Below are 24,335 nucleotides of genomic sequence, written 5' to 3'. Positions count from 1 at the left end.
GTCAAGGGCTGCAGCTGATAATGTGTATTTATCTGCTGAGAGCTTAAAAGCCACTCCAACCTGATCCTGCAGCAGTTGGAGAACTGCATTGTATGATACCTTCCCCAGCTGCAGTCCCACACTGGGATTAGCTCATTATCACTCATTGATCAGTTGATCAATCCAACAAAGGCTGAACAATTTCAAGATGTACTTGAACCAACAGCAGGTGTAATCCCTTAGAAACACAATAACAAGTCCCAGATGATCAGTTATAACTGTTGGTTAGATAACAGGGAGAAAAACAGCCGGGCAGCAGACAGGGAGGGATGAGCTAACAGAGTGACACAGGGCAGCACTGCCCACATGGTCAATGAAGTAAAACAAAAGACCCTGACATGCCCGGCTCCACATCCCTACACTGTTTGCAGCACTTAGAGTAAGCTGATAATTTGTGGCCTTTCATTCTTTTGCGTTGCTCGTGTGCAGAGCTTAGCTTTGAAGACATGAAGTTGAAGTTGTAGCTGTGTACTGTGCTGAGGGGCAACTGGTCTGTGAGCTAGTCTTGCTTGTGCTGCTACTGATCCTTCAGCCACAGAGAAGAACGGCGTTAGAACATCCAAAGAGCTGAAGTGAAGCTAAGTCCTCTTCATGCTGCTTTTGATCATCTTTGACTTTCCTTGTCCCTGTTGGTCTCTTCCTTGTTCTGGCCGACTTCTCAACCAGTCACCATTCAACCTACACCCGGCAATAGTACATTGGTTTTTCAACCAATGCAAACTTGCTCATGATAAGTTGGTTTTCTATTTGTAATAAAATTCATACCCAGACAAAAACAACTGCAGTACCATAAAACAAGCATAGGTTGGCGCCCTGCTCAAAGCAGAAACACCCCTAATTTTCAACCTAACCAGTATCCAAATGCATGGGTTTGTGCAGCAGTTTGTAAACATATTTAAGCCTACTGTAAAGTTGGACACGTCAGTCAGTAGTGACTGAGTTGCTTTTGGAATTCAGAAACTGCAGTTTATGGCTTGGTTTGTTAGCCCTGGAGGTTGCAGCTTAATACCAACTCATCTTAAACCTATAAAAGTGAAGACTAAATACACACTGTACTCTTATAGCTGAGACTCAATGTAGGCTGTTATTATAAAAGAAAAAACTCAATGTACCGAGGCAGGGTTGGTAGTATCAGCACCGCGATGTCCACAGGTTATGTGAACCGCAGCAGTTCTGCAAGACTGCTGTAGCCCACAGTCAAGATAAGCAGCGTGTCTTGGATCTTGCAAGTACAGTTTAGTACTCCAGTAGAATGACAGCAAAAAGTAAAAACCCCCAAGAGGCATAACAGAATCACACAGAACCAGTAAGAGCTGTGAAACTGAAGAGGTCACATGTCAGAGCGCAGCAGTCGAGGGCTTTGCAGCCTCAGCTGTGTTTGTATTTTCCAAAGTGGATGGCTGAAACTGTCGGGTTGTGTAAATTCATGTTATGAATTTTTATGATTTTCCTCATTGCCCCTCATTCATATTTATCATGTTTTTGAAGGACTAGCTCGATAACATGTTCCTGTCTTTAGACCCGCCCACCTTGTCACGAATATTTATGAGCGCAGCAGCTTCAAGGCCTTCAAGCTCATTGTTCCCTGGCACAGCGAGCCTGATTTCTACCAGATCGATCATAAAAAGAACAGAAGGAGGTGTTTCTTACCATTGTAAGAGAGGCGAGGCTTGCTTAGACACATGATAAAGTGAACCTCCATTTCATTGGACGCCACAGACTTGGAGCAGACAGGACACTTGAATCCTAGGAAGAAGAGGAGCAAAGTAAAAGATCAGTGCAAACATATATACACACACATGACTGTGAAATAAACAAGCATCGGCTTCATTGTGAGTGCATTTCACCCAAAGGAACGAAATGTAAAATGTCATTTTGTAATGTAAAAGAATGTGATAATAGGAAATCCCGGCCGTTCTGATGTTAAAATACCCAAATAGACCCAAACAGTCTTTGAATACAGCTGGCAAGGTTCTTTGTTCTGCTCTGCAGCTTTAGTGAACTTATCATAACAGCGCATGATCCGGTTTTCCACCTGCTGCATGTTCGAGTTAGAGCACATTTCTAACTCGCACCGTAGGAAGGACTACGGACCCCAGCTGAAGCCCAGGATGGCCGCCATCTTGGGCTGAATGAGATCAACGATATCAAGGACCGCCACAAGTGAGCCAACCAGAAGAGAAAACAAAAGACAGGAAGGTGTTTTTGAGTTAACTTTCAAAATAAGAGAATGGATAAAAAATAATAACCCACTTATTGGCTTCTATTAGCGTGGCCATTAGCATATCCAGCTTACTAATGGGAAAAATTGGTCTCAGATGGAGTAGAAGGTCTGCCTTTCTAAAAAAAACAAACAGGCTGAATCATTAGCCACTGCTTTATTATCAGTTAAGGAAAGAAACATTGACTAAAATAAAACTTTGTGATATGGAAGACTGATTAGAATGAACCCAGGCCGTTATCATTGTGCTATCCAGTTCTTCCCTTTCACCCCAATGCACACTTTAAAAACACTCATCTGTGCTTGTTTTGCCAAGTTCTGTAAAGTTGTAGCTGTGTCAGTACTCTCTGTTTGTGCTCTTTGGAGCCATCAGGGTTGACTATATTAGTATAACACATACCAGATAATTAGGTCAACACTGGGCCACAGAGCTGAAAACAGCTGCGACTGTGACAAAAGGAAGCTTCAATCAAAACGGCAGTGACTCTTCACGTTCAGCATCGCTGAGAATGGGATATGTTTCAGCAGGTTTTAGGCCAGTGGGTTTTGTATCCAGATTACTTCAGTTTACTGAGCTCACTCTACTGTACCTTTGCTCAAATCAAGACTGGTACCAACAAACTGCTAAAAAAAAACATTTACAAAATACAAAACTGCTCATTTCAATGTGTAAATTCTTTGAAAAATCCACCAGTTTTACTGCCTTTTGGTTTCCGTTTATTAAAAATTGATTATATGATAGGTAACGCTACAGTTGTTTGGTGGTTTAATGAGATTTGCATATATATAAACAATTACACTGATTCTTGCTGAGCATTTTTCCCCTTCTTCTTTTCAGAGACTTTCTGTGGAAAAGTTTTAGGTGCATAGCGTTTCGCTGTTGCTAACTAATCCTGGAAGTATTAGACCTCTTAATTTGTAATGTTCTGTCTTTTTCTTTTCCTAATTCCTCTTTCCTTTCTTGTCTTTTGCTAGTTTTAGACCAACAACTTCCAACGTTTCTCAATAAGGTCAGGCTGCATGAGGTAAAGTGAGATAAACTTGCTGTGGCCAGGACTGCTGCTGTGAAAAAAATCAGTTTCGTTAAATGTTACAGAGAAAGGAGTTTGGAATAAAGTTTGGAATAGTATCAGCTCCACAATGTCCACAGGTATGTGAGCCGCAGCAGTTCTGCAAGACTGCTGCAGCGCACAGTCAAGATAAGCAGCGTGTCTTGGACAGAAGTTGGGACGCTGAGTGGGAGTGGAGGCTTTTCTGCAAACTCATCATCTCCAGGAACTGGTGCTACAGGGGGCCAGACACCACCCAGGTGGAGAAGGCAAGCTCTGGGATCTGCTTGACGAGATGGGACAAGGCGCAAGCAAATAACTCCCAACTCGCTGCTGGGTGTGTCAGGACGATGTCCCCGCTCCAAATCCCCAACCACTATATTCTGATAAGAGGTCAAACATTTATGACAGGTGGTCACTGATGTGCCTGTGGTGCCAACAAGTTTGAAAGTCTTCCAAATAAGAAACTAATAATCTCATTTTCAGCCAAGAGGGTTTAGTTCAGGTCTGATCTGAGGCCCTTTTGTAGCTTTCAGTAACCATTTATTTTCATTTATGTCATTTGGTTAGCTTTAGGCAGTAAAACGTCTTGCTTGTGTCGTTTTAAAACCTTTACAATATTCACTGTCTTACTATTTATATTTTATTCCTGCACAGTTGGTGTGGACCACTCACAGTGTCATTATACACGTACAATGACAATAAAGGGATATTCTATTCTATTCTATTCTACTCTTCCTAAATGATACTTAACACCAAATTGTCAGTTATAGATAACGATAAAAGCTCGTAGACATTACTAATGGGGTGTTATTTTAAAAGTAGGAGCTTCTCCGTCTAGCAGGAGGAACTGCAAGCTACAAATAACACTGGACATGTGACGACTCTAGTTAAAAAAAATAGCCCACCTACAACTAAACTGCAACATGGCAGCGTCCTGTGCGTATAACATAACTGTGACCAAATTAATTTTTAAGTTAAAGTTGTGAGGAGAAGAGCTTTCAGTTGGTACAAATTCTGCAAGAAGAGTATTAACAGAGGTTGTATTTTTCCCTCACCAGTTCCCTGTTAATGTCTTGTATGATCAGGCTTGATCATATATTAATATATATTATTTAACACTATGAGGTTATCCCAAAAGAGTTCATTGCTTTAAGTGTACAGGGTAACGTGTGCTTCCTAAACTTTCTAAAACTCGAATATGTGGCAGAGACTTCAACTATCAGACTCTTCAGGAGGCAGACACCATCTCTACTTTAAACTCAGGTGACCATACCTTAGTTACGTTGCTATAGGCTCATGATATTGGGGACTTCCTGTGATGACATGGGCATTTCTTCTTCCCTCCCCTCTTTTCAGTCATCATGTATTCATATGCCACTGCTGCATGTCATTCATTTTGACCCGTTCTTTCCTGTAGTTCTTGTACTTTGTGTGTGTTTCTCTTTCCTCTCGCCCTAGTTAAGTTTGCTCTTCTTCCCCACTTTCACCAAATGGTGGATCATTCTGTAGGTGAATGTCAGATTGTTGCTATTATTAACATATTTGTCAAACATAATTTCACTCTCTGCCACAATATCAGATTTTACCGTACGATATTCATTTGACATATGCTGAACTTTTTATACCCACGCAGCAAAACATCCTCTCAGTTTTGTTCTGATGACTGGATGAGAAAAGCATTTCCCCCATAAAATCGCCACTAAATAACAGTCGTTAAACAAGCACTGGTGATACGGAGCTCATTCTAAAGATGGTTAGATGCAACTCTACCAAATTTGATGAAACAGAAATAAGGCATAATAAATGCTCCATTTAAATTGTAGCAATACGAGGCAGCCTCAGTCCACAAACGGCAGCTACCATGATAGAAAATTGGTAGCTGACAAAAATGGAAATTAATGACAGGTCCCTGTACCTGGCTGAGGTAAAGGGACCTTCAGTGTGAAGAGGACTTAAAGCTAAACAAAGGTTTGAGCTTCTCCTGTGTTTTTGCTGGAGTGATGACACATACAGTTCTAAGACATTCACAGGCTTACAAGTGGAAAATAAAGTAAAAAACAAAAATAACACTGCAGAACTGCAGCATACATACGTGGTGCTCATTTCTGTGAAATGTGAAAAACGCTAAGGAGGTGCAGGTAGAAAACACACAGAGAAACGTTCACTACACACACTACATGGCAGCTGACCCACATTTCCCTTAGCTGCTATTTTCAGACACTCCATAGGGATGAGCAGAGAGTGGGAGATGGAAGAAATGAGCGAAAAAGAGGTGCAGGAAGAAGGTGAGAGAGCTGAAGCGTTTCGAGGAGAAATGAAGGATTGTGATACGTGGTCCAGCAGGACTCTAGCTGCGCAGCTTGTGTGTGCGTTCGCTTTCAACTCAGCCAAGCACCGCGAATCCTCGCGGACATTTCGTATTCAAGGAGCGCATAAGGTCAGATAGGGACGAAAATAAATCACAGGGCCGGATCATAAATTAATTATACTGGTGCCTATGTGAGAGCATGGACACAGATGTGTGCTGTGAGTGTGCGCAGGCCTGTTTTGCAGTCCTACTGTACAGGAGTTGGTTCGTGTCAAACGGGCACATTTCTCTAATATTTTCCTTCAGTGTCATCTTAGGACCACAGGTGGTGTGGCGATAAATGCCACACAGCGCTTTTATGGTCGCGAGCTGTGGGACGGTTGGCACCAAATGACAAAGAGGAGAAATTTCTCAGTGCTGCTGAGAACGACATGTCTGTGAAGAAAGAAAGAGAAAAGCGTCTGGACTTCTTTAAGTTTCCTTGAAGACGTTTCACCTCTCATCCGAGAAGCTTCTTCAGTTCTAAGAGCAATCACATGAGCCAAGGTGATCAAAAAGGGGTCCATGACCCTCTTGGGGACACTCCCATAGGGCTTAAAATCTGGGACTCTCCACTATTTGCTCTTAGAACTGAAGAAGCTTCTCGGATGAAACGTCTTCAAGAAACTTAAAAAAGTCCAGACAGTTTTCTGTGGAGGGTGGACAGTTCACCACATAGCAACATTGATTTAATATTCATCTGGCCAGTAATAGCCAATAATGTTTAAACCTGTAGATCAGGCGTGTTAAACATAAGGCCCAGGGGCTAGAATTGACCCAGCAAAGACTCCCATCTGGCCCACTGAACAGCTTTAGAAAATGTGAACAAGTGCACAGATAATCAACTTTTAACTGTATTTTCTGTAGTTTTACACCTTTTTCTATTAATAAACCCCCCCACCCCCACCTTCACCAACTGCCATTCATAAAACACCAAAGTAATGAAGCCAGAAATAAACAATCAAATGAGAGAAAGGTTCCCGTTTTTACACCATCTGCTATTGAAAATTATCTGTTTCGGGGGGAAATTATCTGGGTTTTTGTCCTGTCAGTGTTAATCTCGTTAACCGCATTAACGCGGCAGTCCCCATTAGCGAGTAAACGCAGATCACCCTGTGCGTGGGGCTGCACGGTGCTAACGTATTAATGAGCTAACCGCGCCAACGCGTTGACACCGTGCAGCCCCATGCACGGGGCAATCCCTCGCTAACAGAGATTTGCCACATTAATGCGGTTATGTCATTTTAACGAGATTAACACTGACAGCACTAGTTTTTTTACAACTAAATTATACGCTGACTTAACAATGACTGACTTAAATGAACTACTAGAACCTTCTATCTATCTTTACATGTTTATCCTGTAGTTTCTCTGGTCCAGCCCACTTAAGATCAAACTGGGTTGTATGTGACCCACAACGTAAAATGAGCTTCACATCCCTGATCTAGATTATTCTAGTGTGAGGCGTCCAGTTTTAGAGGTATCTGTTGTTCTCTTGACAATAATAGAAGTGAAATGTGTTTGCCTTGCATTACTCAAAGTAATATAGAGCTACATATAAACATTCAGCAGCAATGGCTCTTTATACAAATCTTTGCTCATATCCAGCTTCACTGAGTAATTCTTTTCTTACTAACATATTACATACGGCAGCCATTGTTCATTAGATGATGTTTGTTAGAAAGCAACAAAGACTGATTTCACCCTTGGCTTAGCTGTAATCTTTCACTGCAAAGGATTTCTTATATCAGTTTGATTTGGGATGAACTTACATTCAGAAACAATTGGGCTGGATTTCTGTTGGTATATCTCAATTAGGATACAGGACGAGGTGATTGTATTAAAAGACTTTAAAGAGAATCTATTGTGCTCATCTCCAGCTCCATATTTTTACTCTAGGGTTCTAAGAGACCTGATTGATCCTTATTTATTTGGTGCACCCGCTCAGCGCTTTCTTCAACCTCCCTTCACACCAGCTTTAAAGGCAAAGTGGATGTAAGCTGCTGTGTATTGTCAGGCTGTGCGTCCCGTACGGCTCCAAAGCCTGTCCCTTTGATTTCTTTTCTTGTCTCGTCCACTCATTTTGAACCAAGAGCAAGAACCACCAATTCGGTGCATTTTGAACAGCTGAAGTTCAAACAGACGATTAGGGTGACTTTAAACACGGCATGGTTGTTGGTAGGGCTGGGCCATATCATGCCGTTCACGGTAATAGCGGTATAATGTTGGGCAATGATAAGAAAATGAAATATCTCGATAGAATATGGGTAAAACGCGCATGCGCAGTGCCTTTGTTTTCATACGCAAATTTCAGACACTACTTATCTTTTGGGGATTTTCCTGCACAAGCATCTCTGGGGTTTACAGAGAATAGACTGGAAAAACAAAAAATATCCAGTGAGCAGTATTTCTCAAGGAGAAAATGCCTTGTTGATGTCAGAGGTCAGAAGGGAATTACCAGACTGCTTTAACCTAGTAGTAACTTAAATAACCACTTGTTACAACAATTTCCCTTGTGGGATCAATAAATTATCTCTTGATCTATCCTATCTTAGAAGGTATGCAGAACAGCATGAATGCTTAATGCGCCAAACCTTGAAGTAGACGTGGTACAGCAGCAGAAGACCGCACCAGTTTAAATGAAACTGAAATCTTTATAAGGTAAGAACTAATAACTGGTAAAGAACATTCTCCCCTTTGGCGCTGCTACTTTTAGATGGAAAATTAAAATAATGATTCTTTTTAAAGTGCAGAAAATCTCACCTTGTTGCTCGGTGTTTGTGTTTTCTGTCTGGCTGCAGGTGCTGCATGTATTACCATTTTTTACATTCAGAGCCAACACTTGAATTAAACTGAATGCTGAGTTATCCTGTTTTCTCAGTCAGTCCTCTCTGATGTTTTAGTGATGAAAAACATCTGTGTGTCAAAGTTGCAGAGAAGAGCAGCGCGACGCTGTGATACAATAATTAGCATTCAGTGAACGGTGGAAATCAAAGCTGGATAAGGACCCTAATGCAAAATCTGTTGTTAAGCTTCCAGTCGGGATTTCCCTGCAGCTGGCTCATTGCTGGCGTCTTACTAAATTTGTGTCAGGAGGACCACCACATGATAGGCAGCCTCGCCTGATTGGTCACATTAAAACACCAGATGACGGTTTATAAACTGTGACAAAGCGAATGTAATATGCATGAAGTGTGACGGGTGCACTGGAATACCACCCGGAAGCTGAGTTAATGTCCTCACCAACAGATGATTATTTAGTTTGGGCCAAAATCAATTTCAGTGCCTGCATTTTAATTTCATTACATCTCTCTCTGCGCTCTCTTTCTTAGCACAACACAGTATCCAAGAGTCTTCAGCCGCTGTAGGAGATGAGCTCAGTTCTTGAAGCAGAAAAAAACCCCACATTAATTTGGCAGAACATTGTCAGATATCTTTGCTCTTGGATTTTTCCAACAGCAGATGGGTCCTTAAAATCTTCTCTATCAGATGGGTACTGCCACTCCTGCCTCAAGTAGAAACAAACTATCAAAAGGGCGAAATCTGCTCCATTCAACAATCACAAAAGGGATGAGAAAATCAATTCCTGTATATCCACTGAAAATCAATTTGTAATCACAACAGAAACATCCGATTACGGCTAAAGCAATTAAAACACATCCACTTGTAATTAACAGTCATTCATCCTCTTAATGACATCAGTCACTCGCAGCAAAATCATGCTGATTGGTGCTGAATACTAATAAACTGACTGATTGAATGACTGACCTTTAATAACCTTTGTTATTATTATTATTATTACACTTCACAGCAGGAAATGTTGACTAAAATAATCGTTAATGTTGTTTTCGACATAAATATATTGCTCTTTACTAATTATGATATAATACAGGATTAATGCAAACAAGTTGATGGTTCTTGGAGCCTCAACTGACTTGCATCCATCCTGTCATTGTGACGCTAACTCTTCACATATTCTCTGCGACAAAGAATAGATGAACAAGAACGTGCAGATTTTCAGCGCTTCATAGCTAAGCATTAAACTAAACTGGTTTGGGCTGGAGTTTAGAAAGAACTCTTTCCTCTCTGTGTTCATACCAACCACCTCTTTTCAAACACGAGTTAATGATGCGAGACAATCTTTTAAAACTGTCTGAGAACACAAGTGGCACAATAAGGCTTCAGCTGATCGGGAAGTATCAACCGACAACCTTCTTGTAGTAAAGCAAAGGTGTTAACCACCACACCACTCAAACCCAAGTACAGCATTTTATTGTTTCTTATGTAGGGGGCAGCCTTATTAACACTTTTATAAAGTCGTGTAAATAAAAATTTCTGATAGCAAATAGTTTCATTAAAGGTACTTTTTGTAATTGTGCTCTGCAGAATTTATCTGAAGCTTTCAACACTTGGAGGCAGTTAGTGCCTGAAAATACAGCTCTGACCTGGTTCGTCTTAAGTTGAGCTTAAGTTCTTTCTATGCCACACACTTCTGGACAGCCATTCGCCTTGCTTGGGAGTTACCGCACCTAGTTCTCCGATTATCACTGGGACCACTGTTACCTTCACCCTCAAGATCTTCTCGAGCTCTTCTCTGAGCCCTTGGATTTTCTTAAGCTTCTCATGTTCCTTCTTCCTGATGTTGCTGTCATTCGGAACCGCTACATCTATCACTATGGCCGTCTTCCTCTGTTTTTCTAATGCCACTGTGTCCGGTCGGTTAGCCATCACAATTGTGTCCGTCTGTATCTGGAAGTCCCACAGGATCTTAGCTCGGCAATTCTCCATCTCCCATTTGACCTCAGGACTTCCAGGCCATACTCTGCACAGATGTTCCTGTACACTATGCCGGCCACTTGGTTATGGTGTTCCATGTATGCCCTGCCTGCTAGCATCTTGCACCCTGCTGTTATGCTGGATTGTCTCAGGGGCATCTTTACACAGCCTGCACCTGGGGTCTTGCCTGGTGTGATAGACCCCGGCCTCTATGGATCTTGTGTGCAATACAGCAGCATATTTGTGACATGACTGAGAACAAGAGAAACTGGCTGTATTGAGCAAACTTAGCCAGCTCAAACACATAAACACACACTCAACAATGATAGTGCTCCTCTAACAGCCCAATAACTAAATGTTAAATGTGCCTATGATTTCCAATGAAGTGTAACAGAGTTGCTTAAACGATCAACTTTGTGCTGCTCACAGGATTGATACTTAAAAGAGCGTGGGCCGTTATCTTGGGTGACAGCTTAGCTAGAAAGTGTGAATGTTGCTTTTAACTGTATTCTTTTTGAAAGAAAAGTTCGGTTCCATATGCCCGTTAGCTTTTTCTCCAGTGCCTCCTGGTGCTACTTTGAAGCTTTTCTCTAACAACTCTGAGTCATTCTCCTCTTACTCTTCTATATGTACGACGTTAGCGCCATAGGCTGCGGTATATGAGCCTGTGGCACCACCACAATTAGCTAGAAGTTTCTACTTTGACTTATAAATCAGATTATAAGTTAAATCAGCACCACAGAAGTGAATTCTATGTAGCTGGTAAACATTTTCACTCAGTAACTGCGTCTCATGAAGCGAGTGAAATTACAAAACAGAGGTTCACTTGCTAAAACATCTTACTGCCTTTGTGCTTCTTTAAAACTGAAGGATGGTTGTTTTTAAAAAATATTCCATAAAAAACACAATGTGTCTCAGATTAGCTGATTATGCTCTGAAATTGGTCAATTACATCATAACACCAGCAACTTTATCAATATTATTATTCTCAGCTGTATGAATACTCCTCACAGGTTGCATTTCCAGTTCTGACCAATGACATCATCGCACATTCATGACAAGATTATCTAAAAATGTCAGATGCTTGTCAATGTTTAATTGTAATCAAAGTATGAACCTCTAATCCGGTGTCGGCTGTCAGCACAAAAAGGAAATGTTAATAACGGATACTTTTTTTCCCAAAATGAAACAAAATGTGATGCAAAACAGCTTAGTATGTGTCGCGCTTTGAAAATGATTGATACTAACGGCTCAGGTCAACAGCCTCTTGGTCAAAGTCAACGAGTTTTGCAGGGAGGGATGTTAATAAGGCCTACAGGTCCGAGCTTGGTAATTGAGTTCTTCATGCACTGTAGTCATTTCAGTTTTTTCGTGGTCGTGACTTCTGTCAAAACAATCCATCCAGGTATAAGAAATGGAGACGCTCTGCACTGAAGCTGCCATTCAAACCTTCAGGCAATCTGTTCTCCAGTCCACCTGTTTATGGACTAAAAACACACAAACAGCACCGGCACATAACTTGCATGACTATGCAGTAACAACAAGGAAAGGGGCCGAACAGATAGAGCAGTCACACCCTCTGAGCCCGAGTGCTAGTAAAGACTTATTCTTGTCAAACCCCAGCACAGACAACACACACAACCGAGCAAGGTCAGTCAACTCAATCTCAGGCCAATGCATATTTCATCGAGCCTTGGTGGCCAAGCCCCGCCTGACACCCTGCTGCAGCTCCCAAATAACCACCGGCCACTGATAAAGACATCAAGACAGACACTGACGCTGAACTCTGTCAGCAGGAAGCCACGAACAACACACTGACATGTATGACATGTTTGCGTGGGCTGCTACTTTCAGCCTGAGCTGAATGAGAACGGCTGAATACGTATTAAAAGGTTCGGGTCTCATGCTTGTGTTCTCTAAAGCAGTTTTGACATGTGAACCCATGAAATGATCACATTCTCAAAATCAAACATCACACATAGTCTGCCTTAGTAGCTGGCAGATTAACAAAAAATGAAACATTTATATATTGTGACTGACTAGAGTTAGGGTCAGGGTTAATGTGTGATATGACTGCTGAAAACACTTGAGTGAAAAAGATGCTGGTGTCTTGTTAGCGAACAATACTAACATTAGATGACAAATAAGATACTCTTTTTAATTAGTCCTAATAATATTAATGATGAAGACCTAATAATGCAATAAATACATTCAAAAAGAAACTGTCTATAACCCAAACTTGAACAAATGCATACATTCGACAACCGATGGTACAAATGAGTTTTGGTTGGTTCTTACTGGCCACACTGCATGTGGCTTTCTGAAGCGCCTGCTGCTCAAGACAATTCTGAGAGTGCACACAGAGTATCTTACTTGTTTCACAATGTTCAGTAACCCATTATAGGTCACAAAAACATCCAAGAGTCAGCTGGCCTTTGTTGCAGAGTGTTAAAACCTTGCAACCCCACAGTAAACACTGCATCAGCAACAAATGGCTCAAAGTGGATTTGGAAACAGCAGTTACAGTAGCAAGGTTACTTATGGACAGCAATTTTAAATGTTTTGCAAGGTATGTGGAGCCGAAGGTCTGTGTTTCCTGTGTCATGTCTCCAAGCTTAGTGTGTAACTGTCTGAAAGTATCACATTTATCTCCTTCTTTTCTACAGGATCTGTGCTGAATTAATGCATTTTATATGTGCAACATGCTGAGCTGTAAGTCAGTTATACCACTAAAACGAGTGGTGCAGTAAACTGAAAACAGTGCAAATTGCATGTGTCAGAAAGACACCGAAATGGTGATGAAGACAATATATAAACATGTTTTTACACAACTGTAACTGTAGCTCGTAAAGCACAGATTAGAAAACTAATCAGTCTGTTTTTGGCTGTTTACCACCGACACTGGCCACAGATCAGTGATGGAAAGGCAAGACGATGTCCTGAAACCTGAAAGCACACAATGCATGCAATGTGTTGTGTTTTGACATGTTTATTTTTTTGCCTCCTTTCCTGATAATATCTGTGACTGAAGTTGGCGTCACTACTTTATGTGTTGAAAAGTCAAAGGACACTGAGACCCTCACAGAGCCCAAAGCAGAAAGTCTTGGGTAGCAAATTCAGACTTGGATTTTAGGTTTTGTCAAACCAGATAATGGGGAAAAAAAGTCGATATTCAAATTATTTTGTGCACCTGACGTCACTCCAGTTTCAGTGTTTATGTTAAGTTTCGACATTCTTTGTTAAAAAACAGAATCAGAAGTCTCACTCAAATGTCGGGTCTCATTTTTAGCCTGAATTAGTTTTTGTCAAGTTGCTGGTTCGTTTTGTTTCCTTCATCTTAGAAATATTGTAAAAGTCAAACGTTTACTGTCAGTCAATCATCTCAAACTTTTTGTACACACTTTAATTTTCTCCCGTCTTGATTATTGCAATTCACTTTTTATGTGCATCTCTCAGCAATCACCAATCTACCCGTGTAAAATGGTGATTGCATTATTGTGTGTGATGATTCTCAGGTCTGGGTTGCATGCTAATGTCTATAATATGTAATTTTGATAGTTTTAAAGAACGTCCTGAACATTTTTTCCCTATAAGATTCTTACCAATAATCACAGATATGTGCACGGATACTGGAAGTACTTAAGAGCCAGTTGCCTCTGCCTGTGATGCTGATGAATCGAGAATTTGACAGCATGAGAAGTGTGAAGTAGGCTGAGTCAGTTAAAATGCAGACGACCATTGAAAAAACAAAAGCAATTGTTTCAAACACTGGCTTTTATTTGTGAGCAACATCATATAAGAAGCAAATTAAAAAAGGACTAAGAAGTGAAAAAGGACAATTCATTGATGATAGTCTCACCAGCATCATCTGTTCAGCTGACAACCAGCTGAACATTGCTTCTCATTTACTTACATGTGCGTGGAACGTTCTTATCCTGCACAACAAAAACAAGTGCATTTGCAAAATTTACAGTTGTTACAGATTTATGAAATGTGCGCTCCAGCCGATATTGCTTGTATCACTGTGCGTATGTTGGTAAACTATTCTGAACCAGCAGGCTTGTGCAATATACCATCTGAATGCTGTCACACCCCCAAGTTTCTATATAAGGAAACACATTTATCTCCAGGTGAAGCAGCAAAAGTGGTGACAGTGCTGCAAGAGAGAAGCCTGCGCTGCTAAGGCAGGAGAGCAGGAGAAAGCCTAGCTTAAGAAAATGAAAGAATCATGTACAAAGAAAAGGAACCATTCAAAATAAATAAATAAATATAACAGCTGAAATGACCAAGGTTCACAATATCATTTTTCTCGAGACATTTGTGGTCACAAAATATTAAGGCGTCAAAATGTGTGGAGTTTGCATGTTCTCAGTATGTTTCTGGGTCCACAGACGTGCATGTAAGCTTAATTAGAGTCTCTAAATTGGCCACAGGTGCGATCTGCATAGAATAATGTGCTTAATGAATGTATGGGTATAATGTGACTTGTAATCTAAGGCACTTTAAATAGACAGTAAAAAAAAGCGCTACTTAAATGTGAGTGCATTACAGTTCACAGCGTTTGCCTTCTTTTTTGACCAAATATGAAGAAACTTCATTCTGACTTTCAGATATAATATTACAGATGTTTCAATGGGATGCAGATGCAGTTTGTAATATATATGTCTCACATATAATTGATTAAAAATTGAATCAAAGGCCTATAAATTTGGGTGAGCCTTAACAGGGTCTTGAATCACCTTGTCTGGACATACTCCATTAATCTCAGGCTCACTGCTCACAGCTCATCCTTGATAACATTTAATTACCTAAGGTTCGGTGTCCTTCCATTGGTTGGTGTCACAGGCAATTATAGATGGATCGATTTTATTGTGTTTTCATCACATCAGAACTTGAATTTGACTCACTTGTTAACTTCTTTGATGTCTCGGTCATTATCGTTGATGACCCTAACGCTCTGCTGTCAGAACATTTTTTTTCCCAAGTTTTTGCAATAATGAGACAGAAGAAAACACTCTTAACTGACAGCAAAAACTATATTATTATTTTTCCAATTAAGTACTTTCACTGCTCTCAAGAACACGGGGTTAGGGTTCCATGACAAAGAGAGTCATATGAGTTCCTCCAATAACAGCCAGGAGCTGAAGGATGGCACCAGCTCTAGGAATTATACTCATCCTGGAAGACTCTGTGTCTCACTGCAGCCAACATTCAGTGCCAGTGCAGAAACAGTGTGCTGATTTTGTAGCAAGCTGGAAGGTAAGACTGTGGTGGTAGTGGGGATTCACTTTTTGAAACCATGCTCTTGCAGTTTAGTGCTACAGTCTCTGCGATTCTAACAATCTCTGTTTACTGAATGGTAATAGTGATTGATGCTCTGAGTTCATAAAACCTCTCAGTAAGGCGGCATTCAATTACTGTACCCTACAATCAATACCGAACGTGTAAGCCAAAGCCTTGTGGCACTTTTTGGCCTCAGTTTTGCACACAAGGCCAGGCTGACCCAAACTGTCTCATTAGTAGAGCTTTGCAGGTAATAATGTGTCATTTAATTATTCCAATAAAAGTCAACTTTAAAACTGTTTTATCCTTTTTTCACTATCTTGATCATTTGTGTTTTAAATTACAAAATAGCAATAGTGCCTATTCACTTCTAATTGCGCAAAGTGCTTTGCACACTTGCATGGCTTACCTGTCCAGGTGACTTTATTCGGGGTTTTTCGTTCTTTTTTTGTCTTACTGTATGTTAGTTCTGAAAGACATGTTTTCCCCCACAGCTGAACTTACGAACATGTGGATGACATCAGGATATTTAGATAAGGATATTTACCAGACGTAAAAGGACAACAGGCTGGCAGAAGTTATAGGGAGGGAGGGAGAGGTGGTGTCAGGAGAAAAGTACACAAGGTCACCGCACCCACTGAGGATACTCACAAATTTGAGATCAATAAACAACAAAGTAATAGAAATCTGACCTCATGCAAGGTACTTTGCAGATTTGTTATGCTCAACAGAAACTTGGCTACACATTTCAGTAGCGGGCACTCAAGTGTTTGATGCTGGTGAGAGCAGTCAGGTCTGTGCTGGTGTTGTTCACATTCGTGACTAAGACAGTGAGATCTTGTACTTCACTCTGAGATGCTTCTACTTCCCCAGGACATGTGCATTAAAGGATTTTGTTAAAACAAAATGTGCTGTCTCTGTAAGTTCATGATAGTCTAAGGAACTTGGACAGAAAGCAACTAGACTTCTTTAAGCTTTGTGAAGATGTTTCACTTCTCACCCGAGAGGCTTCTTCAGTTCTAAAACCGAATGGTGGACAGTCCAAGGTATTTAAACCCAAGTGGAGGTTGTCCCTTTAGAGGGTTGTTGATTCCTGTTTAACCCACACTCACGTCTTGTGTCAGGTAATCTTAACAGGTCACATGATAGGATGAGGCAAGAGCTCACAGTGGTTTCACCGGAAACCATCTTGGCTATTGTGATGATGCACATGAGTAATAGTGGATCAACGACCCTCTTAAGGGACAACCTGCTCTAGGGTTTATACTTGGACCAGTGCCATTTGGTTTTAGAAGTGAAGAAGCCTCTTAGATGAGAGGTGAAACATCTTAAAGTCCAGATGCTCTTCAGACTTTGCATGCTGCAGGAGAAAGGTTTAAGCAAATAGAGACATGAGCAATGGCAAATGACGCTTCAGACACACAGGCAGCCACGAACACAACACACTAGGGGCCAGAACTGCAGATCATCCCAATCAGGCCCCTGACATCATAAAACGAAAGCTAAAATAATAAAAACAGACCAAAATCAATGAAAGCAGTAGCTTCAGCAGCATGCTTGCAAAAGGAGATGCCCTCACATTTTCTCAAATAGATGAATAAATCATACTAAATATACTTCATGACAGTAAATAACAGAGCAAACAACAGCTGTCGCCCCACAGAGATTCTCAGACTCAGCAGTGTCTTAGCAGTGACTGAACTTTCAAAATAAAGGCGGGCAATTATCTAACAGTTAACTGATCCATGCCCTTTGGGTCTCATTTGCTGGTTTCAAGACTTACACACAATCTTTATGTTGTAAATTATGGTGCCTACACTGAGAAACACAAAAAAGAGGTGACCTCTTTCTCTCTCTGTCACATCCATCAGCACCAGCGTTAATCCTCAGTTGATTTTGCAGTTTTGTTTATTAATTACGAGTTAATCACTTACAGTTGTGTTTTCACTTTGGGTGCTATTACTTCAGTTTTGCTGATATTAGTTGGGGAAAGAAGCTTGAATCCTAGAACCCACTGTTTGGTTGATCTGTGGTCGTCATCCTCCTTTGCTTGTTTTGCTGAGGGTAAGATTCATATACTTTCTACAAACATTATCTCTTAAAATTAGGACCGGGCACCATTTGAGCAAAATATGCTCAAACACTCCCTTCAGGATGGAAATGTTTCATGTTAGGACAATGATGATCACTCAGAGCAGCTTTGTATTGATTTGCAGTGAACCTTCCTCCCAAGGGAATGAGTGTCTCCAAACCACAGCAGCACACAGCATGTAAGGGACAGTGTGGGCTCAAGCACAGAGTTTTGTCCTCTTTATGCATTGTTCATAGAGTTTGATAAAGTTTTTGTACATTTAAAAGGAATGAGGTCAATTCTTGTCCTGACAATAAATCAGCTATGTTTTTATTAATATTACAGCTTTTTCAATTTCATTTAAATTCTATTTTTCTTATATGGTGCCAAATCACAACAGCAGTTGCCTCAAGGCGCTTTATATTGAAAGGTAAAGACTCTACAGTAATACAAAGAAAACAGAGAAAACCCCAACAATCAGGTGATCCCCTATGAGAAAACAATTTGGCGACAGTGGGAAGGAAAAACTCCCTTTCAACAGGAAGAAACCTCCAGCAGAACCAGGCTCAGGGAGAAACAGCCATCTGCTGCAACAGGTTGGGGGTATGGGTGACCTAGGATTGTTTACGTGGGTACGACGCACCAATATGATCAGAAGTCAAGCTGAAAGATGTAGAAATGCTATCCTGACATTTCCGTTGTAGTCTCTACTTGGTTTTGTTATCATTCACCAGGTCACTTTTGACCCTTTTAGGGTTATGTTTAGAGTTTGGGTTTGTTATAGAAGTTTCGCCTGCTTGGAAGAGCATTAACAGAAAAGCTGTAAAGAAAAATAACCAGTATCTACATGTTCTGCACACCAGCAGTTAGGGTTAGCTCGGGTCATTGCAGATAATGACTGAAACCTCACTTAGAAGCTTGTGCTCTGTTTTGTTGCTTACCGGGGCAATGGCGGGGGAGTGAAAGTGAGCAATAAAGAGGAAAGATTTATTAAAAATGTATTTGTGAGATATCAAGTGCAGACCCGGAGAAAATGTTGTGGAGAATGCAGTTTTAAAAGAGAGCATAAGTTGAACTTAAACCCTGCAGCAACGCACATCAAACACTTGCACTTTAAATGAGTTGGAAAGACATCCGTTGGCAAACACACTGACTCAATCATTCAGACTCTCACTGACAGATTCTATGTATAACATCAATCATTGAACAACCTCGCTTGCCTGTGAGCAATGAACGACTACAGCGATATGTAGTAATACCGCAGCAGACAAACTGATTAAAACATGGATGTCCCTCTCATAATGATGAATAGTGCAGAGAAAAAGACAGCTGGACTGTGGATGCCCAGAGTCATGGAGAGGAGCCAGTCTAAATCAGACTGGTGCCTGGGAGCTTAATGGTCGCACAAACAACTCTCCCAGATCCAATCAATAGCACTGTAAAATCCAGACTGTATTCAGTCCTCGCATAAAATATCTGCAGAACAATAATTACCCAGCAGATGAAGACACGTTTATTGTTTCCAGTCCTGGCTGTTATCTGTGTTAACGCTATGACGCTTTGGTTGATAAGTGTCGGTAGCTGCAGAGGACAGACACACAACGGAGGAGGAAAGGGGGAGTCCTGTTTAACTGTGCAGTAAAATAAGGATCACAACAGTCCGGGGGCAGACATGAATCATCCAGCCATCTACTTTATGATGCAGAAGTGAGAAGGAGGATGGGAGGACAGAGAGAGATAGAGGGGACTATAAAGCAGAGAAAAGAGGAAGGCGAGACAGAAAGTGGGAATTGATGAAAAAGAGAGGTTGCAAGGGACATATAGGGAGGAAAAAGAAAAGCAAAAAACTAAGCCTGAACAGAGATTGACTCTGAATTATGGGATTGATGGATGGTGAGAGGGGGAAGAGTGCTCAGTTGAGTTAGGAATTACAAAAACGTTGGATCAAAGTGAAGGGATAAAGTGAAAAGAAGCAGAAAGCAAAGAAAATGGGACAGATGCATCAGAGTTCTCCTTTTAATAAAGCTGCTGCCGAGCTGCCAAGTGACCATCGGCCCAAGCTCGTCTAACAGGCTGTTTCCTCAAACTACCACCTGATCCGCACGGTAACGACAGCTGGGCCATTCATACATTTTTCAACAGTAGCTTGTGTGTAATTTCTCTCCGAGCCATGAGGATGCAAATTTCAGGCAAGTATTCCAAGTGTAAACAATCAGTGCAGTCAGTGGTCATTAAAAGATAATGCTGACGTAAATGCTTTTCGCCAATAAAGGTTTTTTTAGCTGATCGTGCCAACGTTTCTGAGGACTTCAGTGCTCCCGACATTTCCAGATTAGCTGCAATACCAATCCTATACAAAGGTTTTGAATAGCAGGTGAGCAACACCTGCACCTGACATGTAGGAACCACTGTGCTAATGTTTGGGCGACTTCAGTGAAACATTGGGGGGAGAAAAAGATTAAAGACAGAAAATTTTAGCAAAAACTCGAGCAAATTACCAAAGAAGACATCCAACAAACACAAAGCTGAAAAGACGAGGGCACTAATACCACTAGCAGTTATTAGCATCAAAGTCAGTGGCAGCCTTTAGAGCGCGCACAAAGCATGACTTTTCTCGAGCACCATACCTGACAACAGAAAAAGAAGAGTACACAAGTGTAGAGCGACAGCTGGAAAGGAGCTGCACACATTGGATTTGTGGTCAAGTAGCACATCATATATGAGCCTCACCATCCACTTCACTGCACTAACGGGGCTTTCCTGTACCTTTCTCTTTTTTTTGGAGCACAAGAAGAACACAGCTAAAACTTTTGTTTATATTCTTCTTCGTTTAATTGGAAAGCTTCTTCTTTTTCTATTTACACACTTATTATATTATATATATTCCAAAATTGAAACCAGTTGAATCCATACAAATGAAATGATGGAGTATTTTTTGACGATTAATATTTATATGAAACTGCCCAACTCTTCATTTTCCATTTTGCTTCTTGTTCTTCTGGAACACCTGAAGCTTCTACCTGGTCAGAATTAAGAACTGAGTTTATTATCTATAGCTATGTTTCTTATTTCAAATACAGTTATTCAGTGTGTTGCAGTACGTTTGCCATTTTCAGCTTCTGATAGAAAAGAAATAATATTTAAACTAAAACTAACGAGGACCTTTATGACATTTTCACATCTTAGAAACCTCAAAGGAATCTTTAAGCTTGACAAAACAAATGGATTTGATTTATATCATTATATTTGCTGTTTATAATATGAAAAAAAAATCTCATTTATGCTTATGTGTAATGCAGTCCTGCTGCTGTACTTCATTTGTTTGATGCTCTTCTACTTGTCTTGGTATTTAAATTTTTTCAGGCTGTTGTTTTACATCTTTTTTGTGTCTTTGTTATCATTTGTTGTCTTTTTCATGCCCTTTTTATCTCTGTTATTGTTTTCATTTCTTATTTTGCTGCTTTTGTGTCTTTAAAGTTTGTGTCACTGTCACTTGCGACCAGGGTTGGCTTAAAAATGTTTCAGTCTCCAGACTCCAGGCCCTTCCATTCGTCTGGCCACTGTGTCCACCAGTGTACAAAAGAATATATCAGGAATGCTGTACTTAATGTTGCGTGCGGATTCCAAAGCAAACCACTTTAATTTATAGTCAAATGTTAATTGTTTTAATTAGTATTCACTATCAGGATACTGGGAAAGTCTTTTTCATACTGACGTCATACGTGCACCATCTCATTTGGTCAAAGACAGCAAACCAAAATCTTTCCTTCCTGTAGCTCAGAATACATAATCTAGTTTGTAGTTTCCTGTCCTCTGAAATCAAATGGAGCCAAACAATAGAAGTCAAGTTTGCACTAAAGTTTAATTACATATAATTATTTAAAAGAAACAGATTTTTCAGAGGATCTTCCTGATGGACATCAAGGACCCGTAGAGGTCCCTCAATGCAGGAGAAAATGTTTTAGCGCTGCTGGAGATGGTACATTAAGATAATAAAACTGATGATAAGAGATGTTTAGGCTTGGGCAGCAGACTAAGACACAGTGACACAGCAATTTCAGCGACACCGCAGAAAACAAAAGGTCACCATCCACAAGTCACACTCACAGGTAATGGTAATGCTTTAGTGGAGGTGGTGGAGCATGAAACAGTGGCTATGGGTGAAGCAGGTAAAAAGGCAAAACTGCATTCAGAAAAAAGTTGATGAACCCGATGTAATACAGAAGTGATTTAAAAAAATAGATACTTTGTTATTATTTCAGGAACTGAATTCTCAAGAGGTGGTCCACTAAATAAGCTACATAAAAACCAAGACATTTTACTAAAAATGACAAAATCTCACAGAGCAAACACACAGTAGCGAGCCTGTAAGGTCAACGGTAAGCTGCGCACATGACCGGCTCCACAAGTTCAAGATGTTTCTGCTAATTTCTGTTCTAATTCTGGAAGCGAGGACACTGGAGCTTTTCAGCTCCGTGGCAGAAGTTGGAAACCGATTCAGCTGCAGATGCACGCGCATGCACACACACACACACACACACACACACACACACACACACACACATAGCCATGCTGAGATTTAGCTACGGCAGACAGGCTGAAGGCAGAGATTCCACTGCAGAAGCACAACAAAGCCACTCTAGGGGTTTAGCTCTGTGGCATCGCAGACTGAAGGTGGAGATTTAACACACAGTGGCACTCCAGGCAGGCGGTGTCAGGCAGACAGATCAGAGAGAAGGAGAGAGAAGACACCATTAATACTACAGATGGAAAGTCTGAGAGCAACTCCAGTCATACTGCTTGTCACGCTGCAGAGGAACCAGCTACAAGGAAGAACGTGGAGGGGAGATGAGCAGAACCTGGACTCTTCATCTTCAGTAATGACACACGTGTAGCTCATAAAAATATAATTCCACATTTATGACATTACATGCGACTTTTCTGTTCCTCTAATCTTTACATCATAGGTTGAGCATGGTGGCTGTGGCTCAGGAGGTCGGGTATAAAATGCTTTGAGTGCGCAGGTAGAGCAGAAAAGCACCATACAAGAACCAGTCCATTTAATGTTGTAACATTAATTCCCAACTGTGTAGCCACATGCACATAAATACATACATACAGGTCTGCCAGTGCAATCTTAACCTCTGCATATCTACCAGACTTCTAATTTCTTCGAAGAAAGAGAAGCAACCGAGGATTTAGGTTCACTTTTCCGAAGTTTAAACTCAAAACATTACCTTTGAAAGTCTCATACACTCTTTCTACCGTTACAGTTTTTATGTTAAACCTTTTCAGTATATAAAACATCACCTAAGAGAAGATAAACTGAGCTCTGAAGCCTCTTCCACCCATGAGGTGCACAACAGGAGAATACAGCTTTACCTATTCTGTATTCATCAATAGATATCAAAGATGATACACTCTTAGGAATGTGCACTTTAACTTGTTTTTAAAAAAGACATGATATATAACATCGTGGTTTAGTAAGAATGGCTCTTTAAATAAAAGTGAGGCAATTTTGTTCTTATTCTCCCCGAGTGGAAGCTGATGACCCTCCCGCCTTCTTGTAGATGATGGAACAGAGGATTTCGTTTCATACTAAGATACCGAGTCAGAAATAAGCCCTTTGAAACTTCTGTCAGTTACTATTTAACTCTGCTCTGGCATGAATGTGACCTTCCCAACTCCCATTTCTTCCCTTTCTACAGATCATACATTGTGATCACAGCATTTTTGACATCATAATGCATCCTTTGGAATCTTTTACAAATGACTGGTTTCCCCGCCTTTCGTGACCTGTTAATGGTTTCCATTAAGTAAGCAAGTCTAGAAGGGCTTTGTTTGTGCTTCAATTTAAATATTAGTCAATGTGTTGTACAGGATTAGTATCTGTTATGTGGCAAAAGTTACCCAAAGTCTCAGGTAAGTCTCAGCCTTGTTGTGTCTTTATCATTGTGATGGCTTCATCTAAGATATCTCTGACTTGTGACGCTGGCAGGAGGCACTTATTTGTATCTTTGTACCTCAGACCTAGTTTCTAATCTCCAATAGATAAAGTATAGAGCAATACGACTTGGGGACCGGCCTGTCTGTAACAATGTGGGCCGAGAGCATCACCAGAAATCCATCAATACTAGACACCCAGTTCAGATCGAAGCTGGTCACCAGCTGCAGTGTTTTAAATCTAGATTATATAAAATGTTTCCCCCCAGTATGACAGATCACTGAAGGCTCTTTATCACACATTTTGTTTCCCATCACACTCTAGCACAATGTTGGCTGGACAGTTTTTTCCTGGTATCCCAAAGTGTCCAAACACAACGAGCCTTCGGCTGAACTTTTACATTTCACTGCCTACAGTAATGCTTTGGTGCTTGGGAGGATCGCAGACAATAAAGTCATTTTAACCGACTGAAAATCCACGTCCTCCAATACTGTCCCAAAGATGAAGGGTTGAAATTGATTCAGTTATACAGGTGGAAAGAATGAGAACCAATTTCCTGTAGTATTTGGAGCCTGTTCCCTTACAAACCAAAACACCAAATG

General features: G+C 40.7%; 1 protein-coding gene across 1 annotated transcript in view; it reads right to left on the bottom strand.

The window, feature by feature from the left end:
• The window catches only part of znrf1 (zinc and ring finger 1), a 63,821-nt gene that overhangs the window by 16,807 nt on the left and 22,679 nt on the right, over nucleotides 1-24,335 (bottom strand). The window contains exon 2 of the mRNA XM_026172571.2: nucleotides 1,690-1,785. Within this exon, the coding sequence (XP_026028356.2) occupies nucleotides 1,690-1,785 (96 nt within the window). The remainder of the gene's footprint in view (nucleotides 1-1,689; nucleotides 1,786-24,335) is intronic.

This window comes from Astatotilapia calliptera, chromosome 7 (assembly GCF_964374335.1).
Source record: "Astatotilapia calliptera chromosome 7, fAstCal68.1, whole genome shotgun sequence".
In the NCBI taxonomy this organism is placed as follows: Eukaryota; Metazoa; Chordata; class Actinopteri; order Cichliformes; family Cichlidae; genus Astatotilapia; species Astatotilapia calliptera.
This window is presented reverse-complemented; position numbering and strand designations above follow the sequence as displayed.